Consider the following 20,000-nt stretch of genomic DNA (forward strand, 5'->3'; position numbering starts at 1 on the left):
ATTGATGGGAGCGAGGCAGGATCCATTTGCTATGTTTATTGAAAAAGCACAGCAATAAATCCAAAGCTGAGAAGCCGTGCTACGAGGCAAACAATCCAAATAGACGATCTAAACATAAGAAAGTCCAGAAACAGGGTCAAGGGACAAACAGTGGCTCTCTAGTGGTTCGTGGAGGAGTGATAGGTCTCATTACAATATTTATATGGAGAAAATCTACATTTACACAAGGCTAATAACTGAAACTGATGTTAGCTATTAGCAGCAGCTAAGAAACAACATTAGGACAAATTCATTGTAAGAACTGAACTGAATATGAATATGTTATTCCAAAAATAGATATTTTTCCAGAAAGCTCAGTTATGGCTTTAGGCTCTGACAGGAGATGAAAACGAACTGATTAAACTTGTAAAATCAGGATAAATGGATAACGCTGAAGACCTTTATAATAGATGTTAGATGTGCTTTAAACAGATTTATCCAGAACAGGAACGTGTTACAGGAACACTGCTGTTTCTCTGAAATTGGCCAGTTCCTGTGTGTTTAAGGCTTGCTGAGTGTATCGACGGGAGACTAAAAGTTTTGAATGAAAAGACGTTATGTGCAAGATTAGCTTTACTCTTCTATTTGTGTATTAGAATAAAATAGAATCTTTAGAGGATCACAGAAAAAAAAGGTTTTAGTTCAATCCTCCAACCACCAGGGGGCAGAATTAAAAATTGCTGGATATGACCTTGTGGCGCTGCCATGGCTGTATAGTAGTTCTGTGGTTGTCAAGGTTACAATGATTTAGAAGGACCAGCGTTAATAATAAGTATTGACAAATTTATTGCTTAAAAAATGTAAGCACGTATACTGTATAAGAAAAACGATCCTAAAAACAAAGCACTTTTTCATGCAGGACTATGAGACTTGTCTGTCTTCCTGTCTGTCTAACAATCTGTCTAGCTGACTGAACATAAAACTTAGTGCATCTCCATCAATGTTGTAAAAAACAAACAAACAAACAAACAAACAAACAAACAAATAAATAAATAAAGACATGAAGCTTGACTAAGACACAAATCTAATCCCTGTATTTAGCTACCACTAAAATGTAAAAAATGTTAAAAATAAAAACTGCATAAGTCGGATTTAATAAAACAGTCAAGCTGGTAGTGAAGTGCAGTAACGTAGCTGAGGCAGTGCAGGATTTATTAAAATGAAAATGTTAATCAGGATAAAACCCACTTCAGGTTTAAATACAAATACATATCAAGCTACTGCTATTAGCGTTTATTTCGACCTAGATATTTTATTTAGCTCAGTTTCTCATGATAACATACTTCTAGTGAACTGACATTTTACTTTAAAATGTTATCTCTAACTGAAGCCTCGACCCCACAGCGCTGCTCGTGAATTAGTCAGAGTTTTGTGGTTCCTGAGAAACCGCTCTGCTTCCAGCCTCATTACTTAATGACCTTCACTTTAACGGCGCTAAACGACGCAGACGACCTCCTACAGGAACTGGTTACACTTTAAGATGAAAAACCACAATGGTTTTTAATGTAACACACAAATCAGCCATAGGATTAAACCTGCTGAGGGGTGAAGGGAATAAATAAATAAATGATTACTGAGTAAGAGAAAGAACCTGAGAGACTCTGACGAGGGATGAACAGCGCTAGCTGGATGGTGCGCTAGCTATTTTATGACATTTATCTTCATAAACTGACATTTTTTTAAATACATTTTTTTTGTTAACCATCCATAAGGATGTAGGCAGGGCTTTGTGTAAATGACACTTTAAATCAGCACTAAATCTGATATAGACACAATAAAAACAGAAGGAAATCTTTTTAATGAGTTAACAGTCAATGTGACTTCATGTTTCTTCAAACAAAGGAGTTGAAGAAAAAAGAGTCACTGAAGAAAAAAGAGACACTGTATTAGAGTATAATTTGTTCTTTATTCTTCTTCTTCCTCATTATTATTATTATTATTATTATTATTATTATTATGTCTAAGCCCACACAGAAGTGTTTACCATGCCGTCTATGACGACTTCAGCTCAGACTGAAAAACTAGCATTAAACATTAGCACATGCCCAAACTCATCCTTCTGTTTTTTCTCATCTGAGGTGAAGCATCGTCTCAGTCTGCGTCGAGTCAGTGCGGTGTGTGTGTGTTGTGTGTCTTGTGTAAGCCTGAGCTGGCCCAAATTGTGACACAGCTGCTTCTACTCACTCGTCATTTTGCCCTGGCAGGACAGTGTGTGTTTCCTGACTTACAAAAACCTCTCCACCCTTCAAATCCCTGCACACTTCATCTGTCTCATCTCTGACATGCCGTCGAACAGCGTTGACCATATTCGGTCATTTTCACTCTCATTTACACTTTCACTAAATCCTGTGTACATTCAGTAACAGTGGTCTCATCAGAGGCTAAAATAACTTCTTCCTCGTGTCTCACCCCACAGTGGTGTTTATATGAAGCTCATATGAAAGTAGACACTCAGAACTTTCATAATTTTCATCACTATTTCTGTTTTTCTCTACAATACTAGAGGTGATATATTCATAGAAAAGTTCCAGAAAAAAATCTTGTTACAAAAAATAACTTCTTGTCTTCATATCAACGACTGGACGTCTTTTTGTATATAAGCCCTGGGGATTCTGTTGCTATAGAAATGGTAACATATCAGCAATTTGACAGAGTGAGAGAGAGAGAGAGGAAGAGAGCTAACTGCTCGCTTGCTAATCATTTAAAAAAGGCCATAAAGTGAAAGAGGTTCAGAAATCACGGGTGAATTTATAGCTAGCAATAAACCAACGATAATGCTAGCTAAGCTAATATTAGCACAAGCAGTAAGTTTACCCAATATCCATTAAACACTGAAGTGAATTTTGGCTAATATTTCTAACTCTGCACACAACATCGTTGCTAGCACATGCTAATGCTACACGTTTATTTGGCTGATAGTTAAACAATGTTTTGCTAATATTAACATGTTTTGCTCACAGTACATTTACATTTTACATTTACATCATCTTTGTGAGATAGACCGCAGACTCTGTACTACATTTAACAATTATTTATTTAACACTAAATATAAAATGTAAATAATATATAATAATAAATAAGAAAGTGCAAAACAACATTGTCAAAATGTGCAAGGTGATCAGTCACTGCTTATGGCAGAGCTGACATATAGCATTGCTACAGGCTATCCTTCTTGGTTTTAAAAAAGCACGAAGATTGTAAAAATTGATTATTTCCCATTATTATTTACATTATATTAATGGAGTGTAACTACTGTATCATGTAAATAATGCACATAAATAACGTGAGCAAGAGCGCTCAACAATTATATCGAATCAACAGGCACATGCAACCTATCGGGCATCAAGGCAGGATACACCCTGGACGGAGTGCCAACCCATCGCAGGGCACACACATTCTCATTCACTCACACACTACGGACAATTTTTCCAGAGATACCAAAACCTACCATGCATGTCTTTGGACCGGGGGAGGAAACCGAAGTACCCGGAGGAAACCCCCGAGGCACGGGGAGAACATGCAAACTCCACACACACAAGGTGGAGGCGGGAATCGAACCCCCAACCCTGGAGGTGTGAGGCGAACGTGATAACCACTATTTTTATAATGCTAAAAGCTAAATTATAATAGTTCACATAAAATTAGTCAGTGAATAGCTTATAAACGTCATGGAGATATTAGTGAAGTCGTCTCTCTCACGGCTTCCTTTAAATTTAATCATTTTCAGTTGTACGGTAGCTAGTTAGCATGTCATGTTAGCATGTCCAATCAGAGAGAGCATTACAGAGTGTGATGAAAATGAGTAATGGATGAAATCAGATGGTTTTGTTATAAATACACTGCTAATATTTAAAACACACACACACACGCTTTCTTTATTCCTCTTATACACCATCAAACAGCCAAAGATTACAACTGTATCATTTATCCAGGTAGAGTCACTCATTTCCCTGATCAATATTCATTAATAGATTTATTTATATAATATACATTATGGCTTTGGAATATTGTTTTTACATTCGTGCCGAATCTTTATTTTCAATAAATCATTAAATTAATAAATATTAAATTATATAAAATGAAATTAAGCACCAAGTCACCAGATATCAACACCGGCTAAAATAAGAAGAGGTTTATACATTATATAACACATATAATAGACACATTATTTTGTTTCCACAATCGCACTCCACCTTGATAGGGTGGGTTAGGGTGGTGGGTCATTAATATTCATTAATATTCATTAATATTTAATTTGCTCTTTTTACTTTTGTGCTGAATCTTTATTTTGTGATTAATAATGTAGTAAATTCTTGCTGCCATTTAAAAAGCTTCCTAATATTATTTTTAACACAACAGTTTAGTCACTATATATATATATATATGTGTGTGTGTGTGTGTGTGTGAGAGTCCAGGGAAATGTATTCATTTATTCAGGACTCATTTCCTTGGAGGATGGGTTGACATGAGGGTTATTGTTTATCTCATACAACACACACACACACACACACACACACACACACAAATAAACAAAGGAAGTGTATAATGTCTTATATTCAATTAAGTCTATGAACAAGAGAAAGATGAGAAGTACATTTATAAATAAATACTAAAGTAAATGCAATTAAATTAAGCACCAAGCAATTAAAAAGTGACTTGTGATTTTTTTTTTATGGTTACTGAAGCAAAACCTACAAAACCTCGCACACTTTCCTCAGTAACCTTTGAGTAAAGAGACGTGGTTCGGGTTATGGACACCATAAGAGCTGTCCGTCTTTACTGATGCCGTTAGAGACAAAGAAACCACCAGCGTTGACTTCACTCTACATTTATTTCCCCCGCAAAAAAACATGAAAGAGTCATCTACATCTGTAACCACGCTAACATTGCTCTGTGTGTGTGTGTGAGTGTGTGTGTAAGGAGATGACCTTGTCAGTAGTGGATATCGGTGTATCTGATACCCCACACACCTACATACCCACACACAGATTGTGTACGCATATTACGTATAATATGTGATATTGAGTGAACATTCTAAGAGAAGATGCAACTCCATGTGGTGTTTGAGGACAACAACCTCCTCATCAATACACAATTATCAGACTGTATCTGACTGTAGAAAGGACATTATTCATAATAACACTCTCTCTGGGTATTATAACACTCTCTGCTGTTTATAACAGTTTATAATCACACCCTCCAGTGTCACCCACATGAGGATGAGGTTCACTTTTGAGTCTGGTTCCTCTCAAGGTTTCTTCCTCTTCCATCTAAGGGAGTTTTCCTCACCAAAGTCGCCTCATTCCACAGAACCTCAGACTTGAGGTTATAAATTAGGGATAAATACAAACTCATTTAAATATAATTCTAATATTATCCATCGTTAAAAGCACTAAACAAATAAATTTGAATTGAATTGAATATATAACCTGTGCACATTCTTGCTATTATCCGATCATCCGATCACATGTCAACTGTATTCGGTTACACGTCAAGAGCTTCATAATGCGCGTGTGTTCACTATGTTGAAATAAACTACAAAACAAACAAAAAATTATTTCTTTTATTTTTCACAGTCGCACGCCACCTTAATAAACCAGTGGGGCGTTCCATTAATATTCATTAACATTCATCAATATTCATAAGAGTCGATGCTCCTTCACATGAGAAACCTTTTTAAAACAAAAAAGCGTCTGAAAAAATAGAAAGCGGTGTTTTATCAGTTTTACGTGAATGAATGAACATGATTCTGTTACTGGATGTTGGTATTAATATCTACACTACTAATATGCGTATATCAGAAACTGGATATCTTATTGGATAATAAGACGTCTGTAGATTTTACAGAAAATGGTGCAACAAACAAACAAACAAACCAACAAACAATTAAATAAATAAATAAATAAATAAATAAATAAATAAATAAATAAATAAACCTTCAGCACGGGGAAGTTGTGCATGGAAACACTGCGTCTCAAGATGACAGGAAGGCTGTGGTAACTTAAATAACCACTCTTCATAAATGTGAGAAAGACGTGAAAGACGTGTGTAGAACTGTGTGAATTAACAGAAGACGAGCGTCGATCTGTCCAGGCTACATGATCAGCAGGGGATACGATCGTGTCCACGTCAGTTATCACCAGTCACTGTACTGGATTCAGCTGCTATTTGTTATTCTTTGCTAAGTTAATTCCATTTTATTTTATTTCACTTTTTAAATTCTTGATGATATAAAAAAAGTTGGACTATCTGTATTTTAACATGGAGAGAATTTGACTTCGATTTGCTTTATATTGCCACAATAAAAAAAAAATAATAACAATATCCTTATTATGAGAATGTTTAGGATTCATTTGGTTAAAATCGTCTATCGTATATACACAAAACTATAGGTACAATTTTGTGGCAGGAGAAATAAAAGCTAGATATCACAGACATTATTTTGTATTGGTCTGACATAATTGCTGTATTATTATTATTATTATTATTATTATTATTATTATTATTATTATTATTATTATTAGTGGAGGGCACGGTGGCTTAGTGGTTAGCACGTTCGCCTCACACCTCCAGGGTTGGGGGTTCGATTCCCGCCTCCACCTTGTGTGTGTGGAGTTTGCATGTTCTCCCCGTGCCTCGGGGGTTTCCTCCGGGTACTCCGGTTTCCTCCCCCGGTCCAAAGACATGCATGGTAGGTTGATTGGCATCTCTGGAAAATTGTTCGTAGTGTGTAATTGCGTGAATGAATGAGTGTGTGTGTGTGTGTGCCCTGCGATGGGTTGGCACTCCGTCCAGGGTGTATCGTGCCTTAATGCCCAATGACGCCTGAGATAGGCACAGGCTCCCCGTGACCCGAGGTAGTACGGATAAGCGGTATAAAATGAGTGAAAGTGAGAGTATTATTATTATTATTATTATTATTATTTGGACAAATATGTGTATAAACATCAAGTCATAACTGTTCCAACTGTTTTTATGTAAGTGATTAACACCGTAAACATCTATGTTAGTGCTGCAATGTCTAATCTTAAAAACACATTTACACGCATGCATGCATGCACACACACATGCACACGCACACGCACACACACACACACACACACACACACACCGACTTACATCCTGTCTGTACTGATATAGCTGGTGATTCACCACAGGAGGCAGAGGAGGGGTGGGGGAGGGGCAGAGGATGGGAGGGGGAGGGGTGTAGGGGTAGATGGTTAAGGGGAGTTTGCGGTGATTCACCTCTCCATATTCACCTTAAGGGTATTTTTAATACTTCCGATTTCTTTTGTTATTTCCTTGAGGTGAAGATGTTTTCTTCAGAAGCCTAGCCACCAGTTTCACATGGTACTAACTGCATGTCTAAACAATTACACTCTTTTAAAATAATCCTGCAAAAAGAGGATTAGTCAGAAAGGAAGCCAGGGGAAACTCTGGTAGTGATTCTACCGCCATCATGTTTCAGTGTGAGGATGATGTTCTCAGGGTGATGAAACACATTCACCAATGTTGTGATGTTACCATCAACCTGCTAACAGTTTCTCCTGAGCTTTGGATCTCTCCATCTTCTTCAGAGATCCCCTTGGCCTGTTGGTTGCTACTCTGACTTGTCTCTTCTTTTGCCAGTCACTGACTTTTCCTGGATGGCTGTAGTGTATTCCTCCAATAAATATTATTTCATTGTGAGATCTTCAAAATGTAAATATTTCAATAACCAAACCCTGATTAATCCCCTTCCAGAAGGTTCTCCTGGACATCCGAGACTTTCGTATATTTTGTTCAGATATTCTTGACCAACTCTGGAATCTTCCAGGAACATGTGTGTGTATTTATATTTAGATCATGTGACACTTTAACTTCAATTAATTCATCTAATCGTGTCACTACTTCACAGAAATCGGGGTGAATACTTTCCCATGACATATAAATCATGACTTTTATTTTGGATTTTTTGTAAAGCATTTTGCTGTAAAACTAGATGAATTCAAGGGGGTGAAAACTTCTTCACCTCACTGGTCAAACATTCTATACAACTATTGGGACTGGTCAAGATTTCTACTCCAGTTGGTGGAATTGGACAAACTTTCTATGGAATTTTTTAGGATTGGTCAAAATTTCTAATAAAATGTACATTATTTGTAAATCATTTTGCTATAAAATTGTACAGATGTTTTCCCTCCAATTCAGTATTATTTATGTCCCAGATTAATTCCATGACATTGACAGATTGCAGTATTTCTAAATGGGAGGCACGGTGGCTTAGTGGTTAGCACGTTCGCCTCACACCTCCAGGGTTGGGGGTTCAATTCCCGCCTCCGCCTTGTGTGTGTGGAGTTTGCATGTTCTCCCCGTGCCTCGGGGGTTTCCTCCGGGTACTCCGGTTTCCTCCCCCAGTCCAAAGACATGTATGGTAGGTTGATTGGCATCTCTGGAAAATTGTCCGTAGTGTGTGATTGCGTGAGTGAATGAGAGTGTGTGTGTGCCCTGTGATGGGTTGGCACTCCGTCCAGGGTGTATCCTGCCTTGATGCCCGATGACGCCTGAGATAGTTCGGATAAGCGGTAGAAGAAGCGTGAGTGAGAGAGCTTTACTAAACAGGGAAATTTTCAAGGGGGTGAAAACTTATTCACTTCACTGTGTATTAGCGAAATATCTATTCCATCGTTTGAATCCACCTTCAAACTGCAGGCCACGCCTCGTACCTGAGTCTGGTGCTGACAATAACTGTGTCCAGGGAAAGAAAGTAATGGTATCATTCAGTGTCAGGAACTACAGCAGCCAATCGCTGTGAGACGCTAAAGACCTTAACGCAGCCCTGGACACAGCAGACGGCTCAGAACAACGAAAACAGAGCGAAGGACTGAGTTTTATGGAGGCAACTTCATCTAAAGTGCTGCTAATTTAATGAAATAATGTACAGTAATCAGATCGCAGCCTGGAAAATGATCAAAAATAATGTAGAAAAAGAATACTCATAATGCTCGCAGTGTTACCGCCACCTTTAGCACTGTGTAGGTGATGGTGTCATACGTACAACTGAGTAATTAGGGGAAGTTGACAAAAAGGTACTGAAATACAGTCTGGGTCGAGCCAAGCTTGTTTCACGATGACTGTACAGAGCTGAGGATGTACAGATTTAAATGTTTCAAAAAACTGCACCTTTACAAACAGCATAAAACTTTTTTGCAGATGCGCTACACAAACATTAAAACCGCAGAATGTGGAAAAGTCCCGAAAATTCTAACTGACAAAGTTTTATTTAGATCAAACAGCAGATAAACGAGTCATTGTACCGAAAATAAAACCTATTTAAAATATACAAAATGTAGAAAAAAATAAAACTTCACGAATTGTATCTGATGTATTCATATATTTTTTTTGTATTTTTATTTTCAAAATGCTTAATTAGCATTTTATGCTACATGCTACTCAAAGGATTGTTGCTTATTGATTGATGTTTCTGTACATTTTCATTCGTAACTTTAATAAAAAGAAGAAAAAATAAATAAAAAGTATTTAATAATTTAATCCGAGGCTGAAACGGTAATTTGATATTTCAGCGATTCTGGTTTCGGTTCTCTGGTGGGTTCTGATTGAATTTTACTTTCGGCCGAAGTCTGTTCATTTCAGTGACATTAAATGAGCAAACCTGCTTCGTTTTATACAGTAAAATGGTCATCGTTTTAAAGAGAGACAGAAAACCAGAGGAGAACATAAAATATGTCAGACTTAACCGCTCGACCAGATGTTAGCTATCTGCCAGGAGGGTTGTGTTGTTGTAGCGTGACGCATATTTCATTCCTTGTCATAACGGAAAATGTTGAGATGTTGTGTTTGGGATTTGTATTTGATATTTAAGTCGAGGTCATTTTGCAGTCTGTTGAAAAGCGCAGTGATCTACGGTATGGTCTGTGGCCATGTTTGTGATTGGTGAATTATGCGACTCGTTCGATCCCGGAAGCTTCAGGACGTCTCTAAACCTACGTCTGCGGACACAAATAACGAGCGATCGTTCCTTGCATAACACGAATTTTGCAACATTCGATTTTTTTTTATTATATGCAAACGAGCTAAGATGCAGTAGTCCAGATGTTCTGCTTGAATGATTCTTCTAATGAATCCTATGGTGTGTGTTTTTCAGTTCTCTGCTCACAAAGTTAGTTCCTACCTGACATTAGTTCCTGTTTACTGTCTGAAACAATAAAGTAAAAGGAAAAATATTAATGATTATATTGATGATATAGTGATGATATTTACAAATGGGACAATACATGCAGCGCTATTCCTCTCCTATTAGTCTCCTATTATAATTTCAACACTCACCATCTCCTTATTTATAAGCATGTGTGTATTCACCACTCTGAATACGATTAACTTGCCTTGAGTAAACACTAACACGAATTGTGCCCACTTTTGACTGATATTCTAAATATGTATGTAATGTAAAAGGAATATTAATTTGGTTTATATTTCATTTTAAATGTCCCTATATATCTACAGTATATGAAAATATCTGCAAGCAAATGCAGATAGTTATCTGTTGAGTTTAAACCTGATCTAACGATGATTATGATTTCAAAACCAAATAAAATAATCTTGACATATCGTTCGACCCGTATTCACAGTTCGAGATCCTGTTTTTAATTCGTTCGATAAAATAAAAGCGATACTTTCACATGCTGTGTTCGGTTTCCCTTAGAAACCACAATTAGCTTTTAAACTTGTTACACGGGTGATGTGTTTATTTTTTAACCCCGTTTTGACATTAACAGGGTGAAAAAAACGAAATGTCTTTGACTGAGAATGTCTGTTTGGTTTCACTTCCTTCCTCCATCCCGTTTCCTCATTTCCTGGGCGTGGCTGCTCGGAATGTGTGCGTCCGATCACGCAGTGTGTGTTTCAGCCTACAAGCCATCGTTCTGCTCATCAACTTTATTCATTTATTCAGGACTCATTTCCTTGAAGGATGGGTTGACATGAGGGTTATTGTTTATCTCTCTCTCTCTCTCTCTCACACACACACACACACACACACACACACACACTTAAACTGTATATTTATAATAGTTAACTAGATAGACAACGTGTGTTAGTGCAGACGATGTACAAGATTTCCATTGCATGTTTATCTTAGCGTTTTCTAAATACAGCTCCGTTTTTGACCCGGTTTCTGCACCTGCTTCCATTGCTTTCACTTTGCCACCACACACTCACGATAGAGAAGAAACCACATACACTTTCAGAAGAAGTCATCTCACAGAGGGCTGAGCTCCGCTGCACTCTGTAGTGAGTGTTTACACGCTGCATGACTCTCAATTACCAGAAACTTGCCCTTGAGAGTGGGCGATATCGCTAACATATTATATCAATGTATTTTTTTTGTTGCAGTTTTTTTACGGAAATGAGACCTCTGTGGGTGTCGCATGAGTCTCCCAGATAACAGTGAACAATAGTGGTGTTTAGAATCATTTTCATTTCATTCTACCTTCCAGAGAATTAAAGACAGAGTGTTTGACGTTGTAAGAGTTGTAGATACAGTAATTAACAACTGAACGGAAGATCTTCGACAAATTAGCTACAAAGCTTCAGCAGTTGTTCTGAGTTCACACTCATGCTCACTATGGTTTATTCTTAATGCTGGTTTCTTTTAGAAGAAGCATATCCCAGCTCTGGAGATTGGGGTCAGAGCACAGGAGCAGCCATGATACAGCTATAAAAGGGTTAAGGGCCTTGCTAAAGGGCCCAACAATGGCAGCCTGAATCCCAAAGTTCCAATCAACAACCCAGAGCCTTAACCACTTGAGCCACCACTTAGGGTTAGGGTTAGGGTTACGGTTGTGTGTTTGAACCTTAACCCTCATTCTCATGGTAAAGGTGTGCATGAGACCAATCCCACCCACTCCCATAGAAGGTTTGGGCAGACGGTAACCAACGGGATCGGTCGACTATTTACAGGAATTGATCCAGCAGTCTGTTGGAGAAGACGTGATTTGTCAATGTTTCTATTAGAAGAAGGGGGCTTGGTGAAATATTACATGAAAGCCAGAGGAATTGGCTGTCGGAGCAGTGGGGATTGGTGAAGGCAGGACTGGTCAGAATTTTTGCTGCAACAGGGAGGGATTGGTCAAACTGTCTGTGGAAGGAACTGAGATTAGTCAAATCTTCCACTGGAATTTGTGGGATTGGTCAAAAGTTCTACAGGAATGAGTGAAATTGGTCAAATCTTCTACTAGAAAGAGTGAGATTGGTCAAATTTTCTAAAGGCAACCTGAAGAACTGAGCGAACTGTGAATCAGTGAATCAGAATCAGGAATTCTGAATCAGTGACTGATACCTACGTAGCAGAGAGCCACTGAATGTGTGAAATACTTTATAATAAATAAAACTAAAACAGTTTATCAAATGAATAAAATAATGTAAAATAATATCTGCTCTTGCATACTTGCAGAAACCCTCGCTGTAGAACAACTCTGCTGCTTCGTCTCCAGCGGTAGGCTCACAGGATGTGTGGACCGCCTGGTAAAGCACTTACACTTTGGAGATGTGTCACTTAGGTGCTGTGTGTCCGACGTGAGTTCTAGCTAACCTTTCTTTTTTTTTCAGTTGTGTGATTTGTTCTCAAAAAAAAAAAACTACTATCAGACTTTCAGCCATTTTCTGTACATTTTTCCACTCGGCATAAACGTCTTCACCCGTACGTCGAGTCCGTTCTGCCGCTACACCAAACCCAAACACAAAGAAGACGCAGAAGGATCTCAGCATGACGAGAAGAACGCACACGTGCGAGAGAACACGGTATCCACAGTAACACCTGAAACACTGCAAACCGTAAAACGACGAGCGAAGAGGAAACAGCTGTGTCCTAAATCAGAGCTACGGTCGAGCGGCCTTCAGGGATTTCGCCTCACGACATCCGAACACGTATCATCTCCAGCTGGCTGCATTATCGCAACGCTGGGAAACATTTTCACATTTAAATAAAACACAGCATATCGCCGAAGTGACGTCTGCTAACAAGGTGCCTCTGTAAATCTGTAATATATTAATATAATATGACAAACAAATACCAAAGATACAATACAAACATATACACATACTGTATACTGTAGCATACTTTAATTACAAAAGCAATATTTCAGTTCAGAAATATCACCAATCACATCAACAAATTTCTGGTTTTATTTGTTCGAGATGATGACGGAGAAATCGTTTGTAACAAAATAGAATATAATTAACTTCACCAGCAGATTGAGGGTCTATTAAAGATGTTCCTTTTTATTTTTTGGAAATAATATTGAATGTGTGTATAGAGCTAATATCTGGGGTTTAGTTATTACTGACTAACACGTATATACGAACGCGTATATATAATTTGGAGCCAATTTTGGAGAAAATTACCGATCCTTATTCATGAATAGATTTTAATATTTTCTATATATATATATTTTCCTTTTGCATCTACATGATAATTCTATTTCTATTTCAAATTGAACTCTTTGCAATCTATTTTTATTCGACTGTTTATTACACAAACAGTCAAACGGTAGTTCGTTATGTTGTACTGTGTATGTGACAAAGTTTCTATTTGATTTGATTCATTTAATATATGTATGATTTAAAGTATTTTTTTGTTTGTTTGTTTGTTTTTATTTATTTATTTGTTTATTCTCCTAAGATGTTGGGCCTGTGTGAAACCCTGTACATATTTACAACCCTGTGTATATTTAATTTGTATTTTAATTTATTCATATTTGGCTTGGATAAGAGTGGGTAATAAATTATCCAGGACTTTGTACATTTTTCGTCTCCTAAAGATTCACATCTTTTGTTGTTTTCTTAAAACCCTTTTGTCGGTTTCTTTCCTCCCTTTTTCTGTTCGTGTCTCCTGGGTGAGTTAATGATGCAACAATAAAATGGCCGCCACAGAGCTCATGAATATTTAATGCAACGGTTTAAATGCGAGTCTGAGCCCTTGGTTATGGCAATGTAACCTCCACACCATCACGATACCACGTCTGGAGTACTTTCTATTTATTTACTTTATTTTGCGCTCTATATCACGTGTCGTCCTCGTCCGCTTGTCCTCTACGTGACCCGAGGTTGCTCCATCATCCGTTACTGTATGCTTTAAGTCTATTAGATCGTCAGATAAAGAATCGACCTCACGGCACATGCCAGGAGCTGAGAATACCCACAAGCCATTGCTAACATTTCTGATCAAACTGAAAACAAAGAAAATGACATGCTGTGGATGGAAGGATGGATCTTATTCATCCTCATTTTGCACACAAGAGCTGAAGGAGCTGTGCTAATTTACTGTAACGAATTAGCAAGCCGGCTGATTAGCACGCTATTGACTGAGCTGATATAATCGTCGCTTTGATGATGTTTGTAACAATAACTTTAATGGAAGGAGTCTCCAGTGTCAGAGCTAAAGGCTGTAAAGTTATATTATAGAACTTTTAAGAGATTATTTGTTTGTTTGTTTGTTTGTTTGCTTGTGCATCAGTAATCAGTCTGTCGGTAAGACCGTCTACACAGAGAGGAAACGTTTACTGTGACAAAATTTTAGTTGAAACACTCTTTAACTTCTCAGCAGTTTTTTTGATGAATCCTGCCCTCCAAAATGTAACCATAGCAACAATCGTTAGCATCTGTACGTTTAAATAAGACGACGGTTCCAGACTCATCATTATAGCATTTGTTTGTTTGTACTTTGCTCTCTGTTAGTTTCTAAAAATGGTTTCTAAAATACGAGTGCTGAGAGAGAGTGTGAGTGTGTGTGTGTGTGTGCGTATGTGTGTGTGTGTGTGACTGTGTGTGCACTTGTTATTTTATATTAGTGGGGATCCAGTGCCTTTACAAGGAAGGACAATGATTATGAATAATAAGACTTTTATTATTACTATTGTTTGTATGTGTATATGTGTGTGTGAAAATGTTTTGTTTTGCGTTTGTGTATTTGTGTTTGAGTGTGTGTGTGTATTTGCGCGTGTGTGAGAAAAAGACACAGTATGAGTCTTTCTTATAATCCGCTACAGATGGTGTGTGATGGCGTTTTCAATAAAAAATCGGGAACCCCACAGAACCGATCCCTATCACACACACACACACACACACACACACACACACACACACAAAAACAGAACTTTTGAAACTCTCTCATACACTCCTCTGTAATGAGGTCTGTCACACAACACACACTCTGGTCACCTTCATCCTGTGACTTTAACCTTGTGATTTACTTCACATTTCTGTTTTATTATCGTGTGTGTGTGTGTGTGTGTTACATCGTACACTGACAGTGTTGAGTAACATCTTCGAGTGTTGACTGAACAACCACATCATCACGATAAGCTAGAAATAAAATACTTGTTCATCTTGATTTCTTAGGATTTCTTATGAACTTTATGATGTGGCTGATTTTGATGTCATTGGTCACAGGAGGAAATAAAGCAGGTCTGTTTATATTATATATACGTGTATATATATATATATATATATATATATATATATATATATATATATATATATATATACAAAAATCTTTACAAAGTGTAACACTGACATATTAATAAATAAAGACTTAATAAATTATTGTTGAAAGAGGATTATTAAAAAAATTAGTTTTCTTGATTTCATTTTTTGGAAGGAGTCTCCAGTGTCAGCGCTTTGTGACAGTTAGGAAGATTTTCAGGTCACAGGATTTGCAGTTTCATGGTAACATGACGGTTTATATTGACTTTGTTTTGTCTGATTAACTTAAAGAGAGAAGAAATAAACCATGTCTGGTGTTCCTAATAAAGTGTCCATGGAGTGTATACAGAACCGTAAAGGGGTCCTATAGAGGAACAACTGAAGCATGGTGAAGAAGCAGAACCGAGCTTAGAGTGTCAGTGCATTTAGATACTGACTTTCTTCCTTTCAGTGTGTGTGTGTGTGTGTGTGTGTGTGTGTGTGCTTGTGTGTGTGCTTGTGTGTGCGTGTGTGTGTGCGTGTGTGTGCGTGTGTGTGGTTCCTGACCTGGGACATCTGCGGCCTGAGGTTGATCTCCTTCAGGTTGATGGTTTGAGGATGGAGGTTGTTGAGAAGCTGACACAGCAGCACACCGTCCCGGAGACTCTGTGCCAGGTCGAAGGCGCGCGCCGTTTCCCAGGTGACCCGGTGCGATTGAGGGAGCACGCGACACCGGATCAGCCAGAGCGCGCACTGCCGCCAGCACTCCATCACGGCTGGATCAAATTAGTCACCAAACAACAGAGGAAAAGAACAATAAAATCTATAATCTAACACAAATACACACACGGTGTATGTAAATGTGCGCGCGCGCGTGTGTGTATAGAGATGGAGCACCGTTACTGCGCGTCTACTTCCCCGTTTTCATTTCGTAGTCGGAAGGAAATAAACGCGTAGCAGACCGGAGGTTACGAGATCCACAATGAGTGTGACCTGTCTCTAAGGCGAGCGCGTGCGTGTGTGTGTGTGTGTGAGCGTGTGTGTGTGTGAGAGCGTGTGTGTGGTACTGATGATGTCACGGGTTGCCAGATTCACAGATTCATTATTAGCATCGTTTGACAAAAGTGTTTTAGAATTAAACAGATGAACACAACAAAATCTTAAGACCGGGGAAAAACTCAAACCAGCATGTTTAAGACCACAGCACAAAAAACCCACAACTGGACCAAAGGTGTCAAAAAAGGGGAATCCCCACTGTTCATGTAGCCCCACTGTTCATGTAGCCCCACTGTTCATGTAGCCCCACTGTTCTTGTAGCCCCACTGTTCTTGTAGCCCCACTGTTCTTGTAGCCCCACTGTTCATGTAGCCCCACTGTTCTTGTAGCCCCACTGTTCTTGTAGCCCCACTGTTCATGTAGCCCCACTGTTCTTGTAGCCCCACTGTTCTTGTAGCCCCACTGTTCATGTAGCCCCACAGTTCTTGTAGCCCCACTGTTCTTGTAGCCCCACTGTTCATGTAGCGCCACTGTTCTTGTAGCCCCACTGTTCTTGTAGCCCCACTGTTCATGTAGCCCCACTGTTCATGTAGCCCCACTGTTCATGTAGCCCCACTGTTCTTGTAGCCCCACTGTTCATGTAGCCCCACTGTTCATGTAGCCCCACTGTTCTTGTAGCCCCACTGTTCATGTAGCGCCACTGTTCTTGTAGCGCCACTGTTCTTGTAGCCCCACTGTTCATGTAGCGCCACTGTTCATGTAGCGCCACTGTTCTTGTAGCCCCACTGTTCTTGTAGCCCCACTGTTCTTGTAGCCCCACTGTTCATGTAGCCCCAAGAAGCAACTGTTTCCAGGAGACTGGTTAGAACATTGCTCCATGTGGTGAAGTTCATCCTGACGTCCATTTTTGTAAACCTCCCTTGCCATCCATTCTCAAGGGGACTTAGATCAGGGGAACATGCAAGATGGACCAGAAGTGCAATCTTATTTTCCTGGAAGAAGTTCTCCATCAGGCGGGCATTGTGAACTGCAGCCTTGTCCTGTTGAAAGACCCAGTCATTATCTCACAGACGAGGGCCCTCAGTAAAGAGGGATGCTTGCTGCAACATGCCCACATATCCAGCTGAAGTTCGATGCCCTGCACAACCAAACAAACTCATTAACGTAAACTCAGTAACGTATCAGAATGAGATTGTTTGTACTTTTCTCTCTGTTAGTTTCTAAAAATGGTTTCTAAAAAACGAGTGCTGAGAGAGAGTGTGAGTGTCTGTGTGTGTGTGTGTGTGTGTGTGTGTGAGTGTGTGTTCAATTGTTATTTTATATTAGTGGGGATCCAGTGCCTTTACTGTACAAGGAAGGACAATGATTATGAATAATAAGACTTTTATTATTACTATTGTTTGTATGTGTATGTGTGTGTGTGTGTGTGTGTGTGTGTTTGTGTGGACCCATACACACACATGTTCATTAAAAATGTTTTGTTTTGCGTTTGTGTATGAGTGTGTGTGCGTGTGTATTTGCGCGTGTGTGAGAAAAAGACACAGTATGAGTCTTTCTTATAATCCGCTACAGATGGTGTGTGATTGCGTACCGATCCCTATCACACACACACACACACACACACACAAAAACAGAACTTTTGAAACTCTCTCATACAATCCACTGTAATGAGGTCTGTCACACAACACACACTCTGGTCACCTTCATCCTGTGACTTTAACCTTGTGATTTACTTCACATTTCTGTTTTATTATCGTGTGTGTGTGTGTGTGTGTGTGTGTTACATCGTACACTGACAGTGTTGAGTAACATCTTCGAGTGTTGACTGAACAACCACATCATCACGATAAGCTAGAAATAAAATACTTGTTCATCTTGATTTCTTAGGATTTCTTATGAACTTTATGATGTGGCTGATTTTGATGTCATTGGTCACAGGAGGAAATAAAGCAGCTCTGTTTATATTATATATACGTGTATATATATATACATATATATATATATATATATATATATATATATATGTATATATATATATACAAAAATCTTTACAAAGTGTAACACTGACATATTAATAAATAAAGACTTAATAAATTATTGTTGAAAGAGGATTATTAAAAAAATTTGTTTTCTTGATTTCATTTTTTGGAAGGAGTCTCCAGTGTCAGCGCTTTGTGACAGTTAGGAAGATTTTCAGGTCACAGGATTTGCAGTTTCATGGTAACATGACGGTTTATATTGACTTTGTTTTGTCTGATTAACTTAAAGAGAGAAGAAATAAACCATGTCTGGTGTTCCTAATAAAGTGTCCATGGAGTGTATACAGAACCGTAAAGGGGTCCTATAGAGGAAGCCTTGCAGCCTTGTCCTGTTGAAAGACCCAGTCATTATCTCACAGACGAGGGCCCTCAGTAAAGAGGGATGCTTGCTGCAACATGCCCACATATCCAGCTGAAGTTCGATGCCCTGCACAACCTGAAGCTCCATTTTCCCATAGAAGGAAAAAGTCCCCAAGATCATGATGGAGCCTTCTCCACTGTGCCGGGTAGAAAACATCTCCAGTGGGATCTCCTTGTCATGCCAGTACTGTTGGAAGCCATCAGGGCCATCAAGGTTACATTTTTTTCTCATCCGAGAATAAAACTTTCTTCCACCTTTCAGTGTCCCATGTTTTTTGTTTCCTTGCAAATTCCAAACGGGCAAGTGTACCATGTGATTTTTTGACTCTCAGTATCTTTTAATTCTTCTTTAATTCTTTGATTCTTTCTGCTTTTTTGTATGAAAAATTTGATTGCATTTCAAATACTACTATTAAGAAGAACAATAAGAAGAAGAAGAAGAAGAAGTTGAAATATTATTCTGTATGATTATAAAGGACTGATTGAGTTTGAGGACTTTATCCTCCATTTGGCAACCCACACTTACAGCCAAACTTTACAGCTTCATAGCCCAATTGTAAAGTCCATTATTAAGTTAAAGTGTACTGTTTTACGGTGCAGTTTTCTATAGTTGTTTTGTTATTTACACAATGCTCTATTCTTCTGAGAGAAGACGACAATAAAATAAAGAAGAGAAGAGAAGAAGTCGGTTGTCTTTAAACTTCTACACCAGGACACACACAGCTGATATGAACACACTCTTTATTTATCTTTATTTATATCACATCGCCATGAATTCTCCATTCTGATTGGTCAGAATAGTATATTATAGAATAATAATATAATATAATAATAATACGATATGGGGGCACGATGGCTTAGTGGTTAGCACGTTCGCCTCACACCTCCAGGGTTGGGGGTTCGATTCCCGCCTCCATCTTGTGTGTGTGGAGTTTGCATGTTCTCCCCGTGCCTCAGGGGTTTCCTCCGGGTACTCCGGTTTCCTCCCCCGGTCCAAAGACATGCATGGTAGGTTGATTGGCATCTCTGGAAAAATTGTCCGTAGTGTGTGATTGCGTGAGTGAATGAGAGTGTGTGTGTGCCCTGTGATGGGTTGGCACTCCGTCC

The 20,000-nt window shown here is 38.7% G+C and overlaps 1 protein-coding gene across 1 annotated transcript in view; it reads right to left on the reverse strand.

Annotated features, from left to right (window-relative positions):
• LOC132845510 (guanine nucleotide exchange factor VAV3) overlaps window positions 1-16,532 on the reverse strand; it is a 75,482-nt gene extending 58,950 nt beyond the window's left edge. The window contains exon 1 of the mRNA XM_060869522.1: window positions 16,066-16,532. Coding sequence (XP_060725505.1) covers window positions 16,066-16,269 — 204 coding nt within the window. The 5' untranslated portion in view covers window positions 16,270-16,532. The remainder of the gene's footprint in view (window positions 1-16,065) is intronic.
• Between the last annotated feature and the right edge of the window lie 3,468 nt (window positions 16,533-20,000).

This window comes from Tachysurus vachellii, chromosome 5 (genome assembly GCF_030014155.1).
Source record: "Tachysurus vachellii isolate PV-2020 chromosome 5, HZAU_Pvac_v1, whole genome shotgun sequence".
In the NCBI taxonomy this organism is placed as follows: domain Eukaryota; kingdom Metazoa; phylum Chordata; class Actinopteri; order Siluriformes; family Bagridae; genus Tachysurus; species Tachysurus vachellii.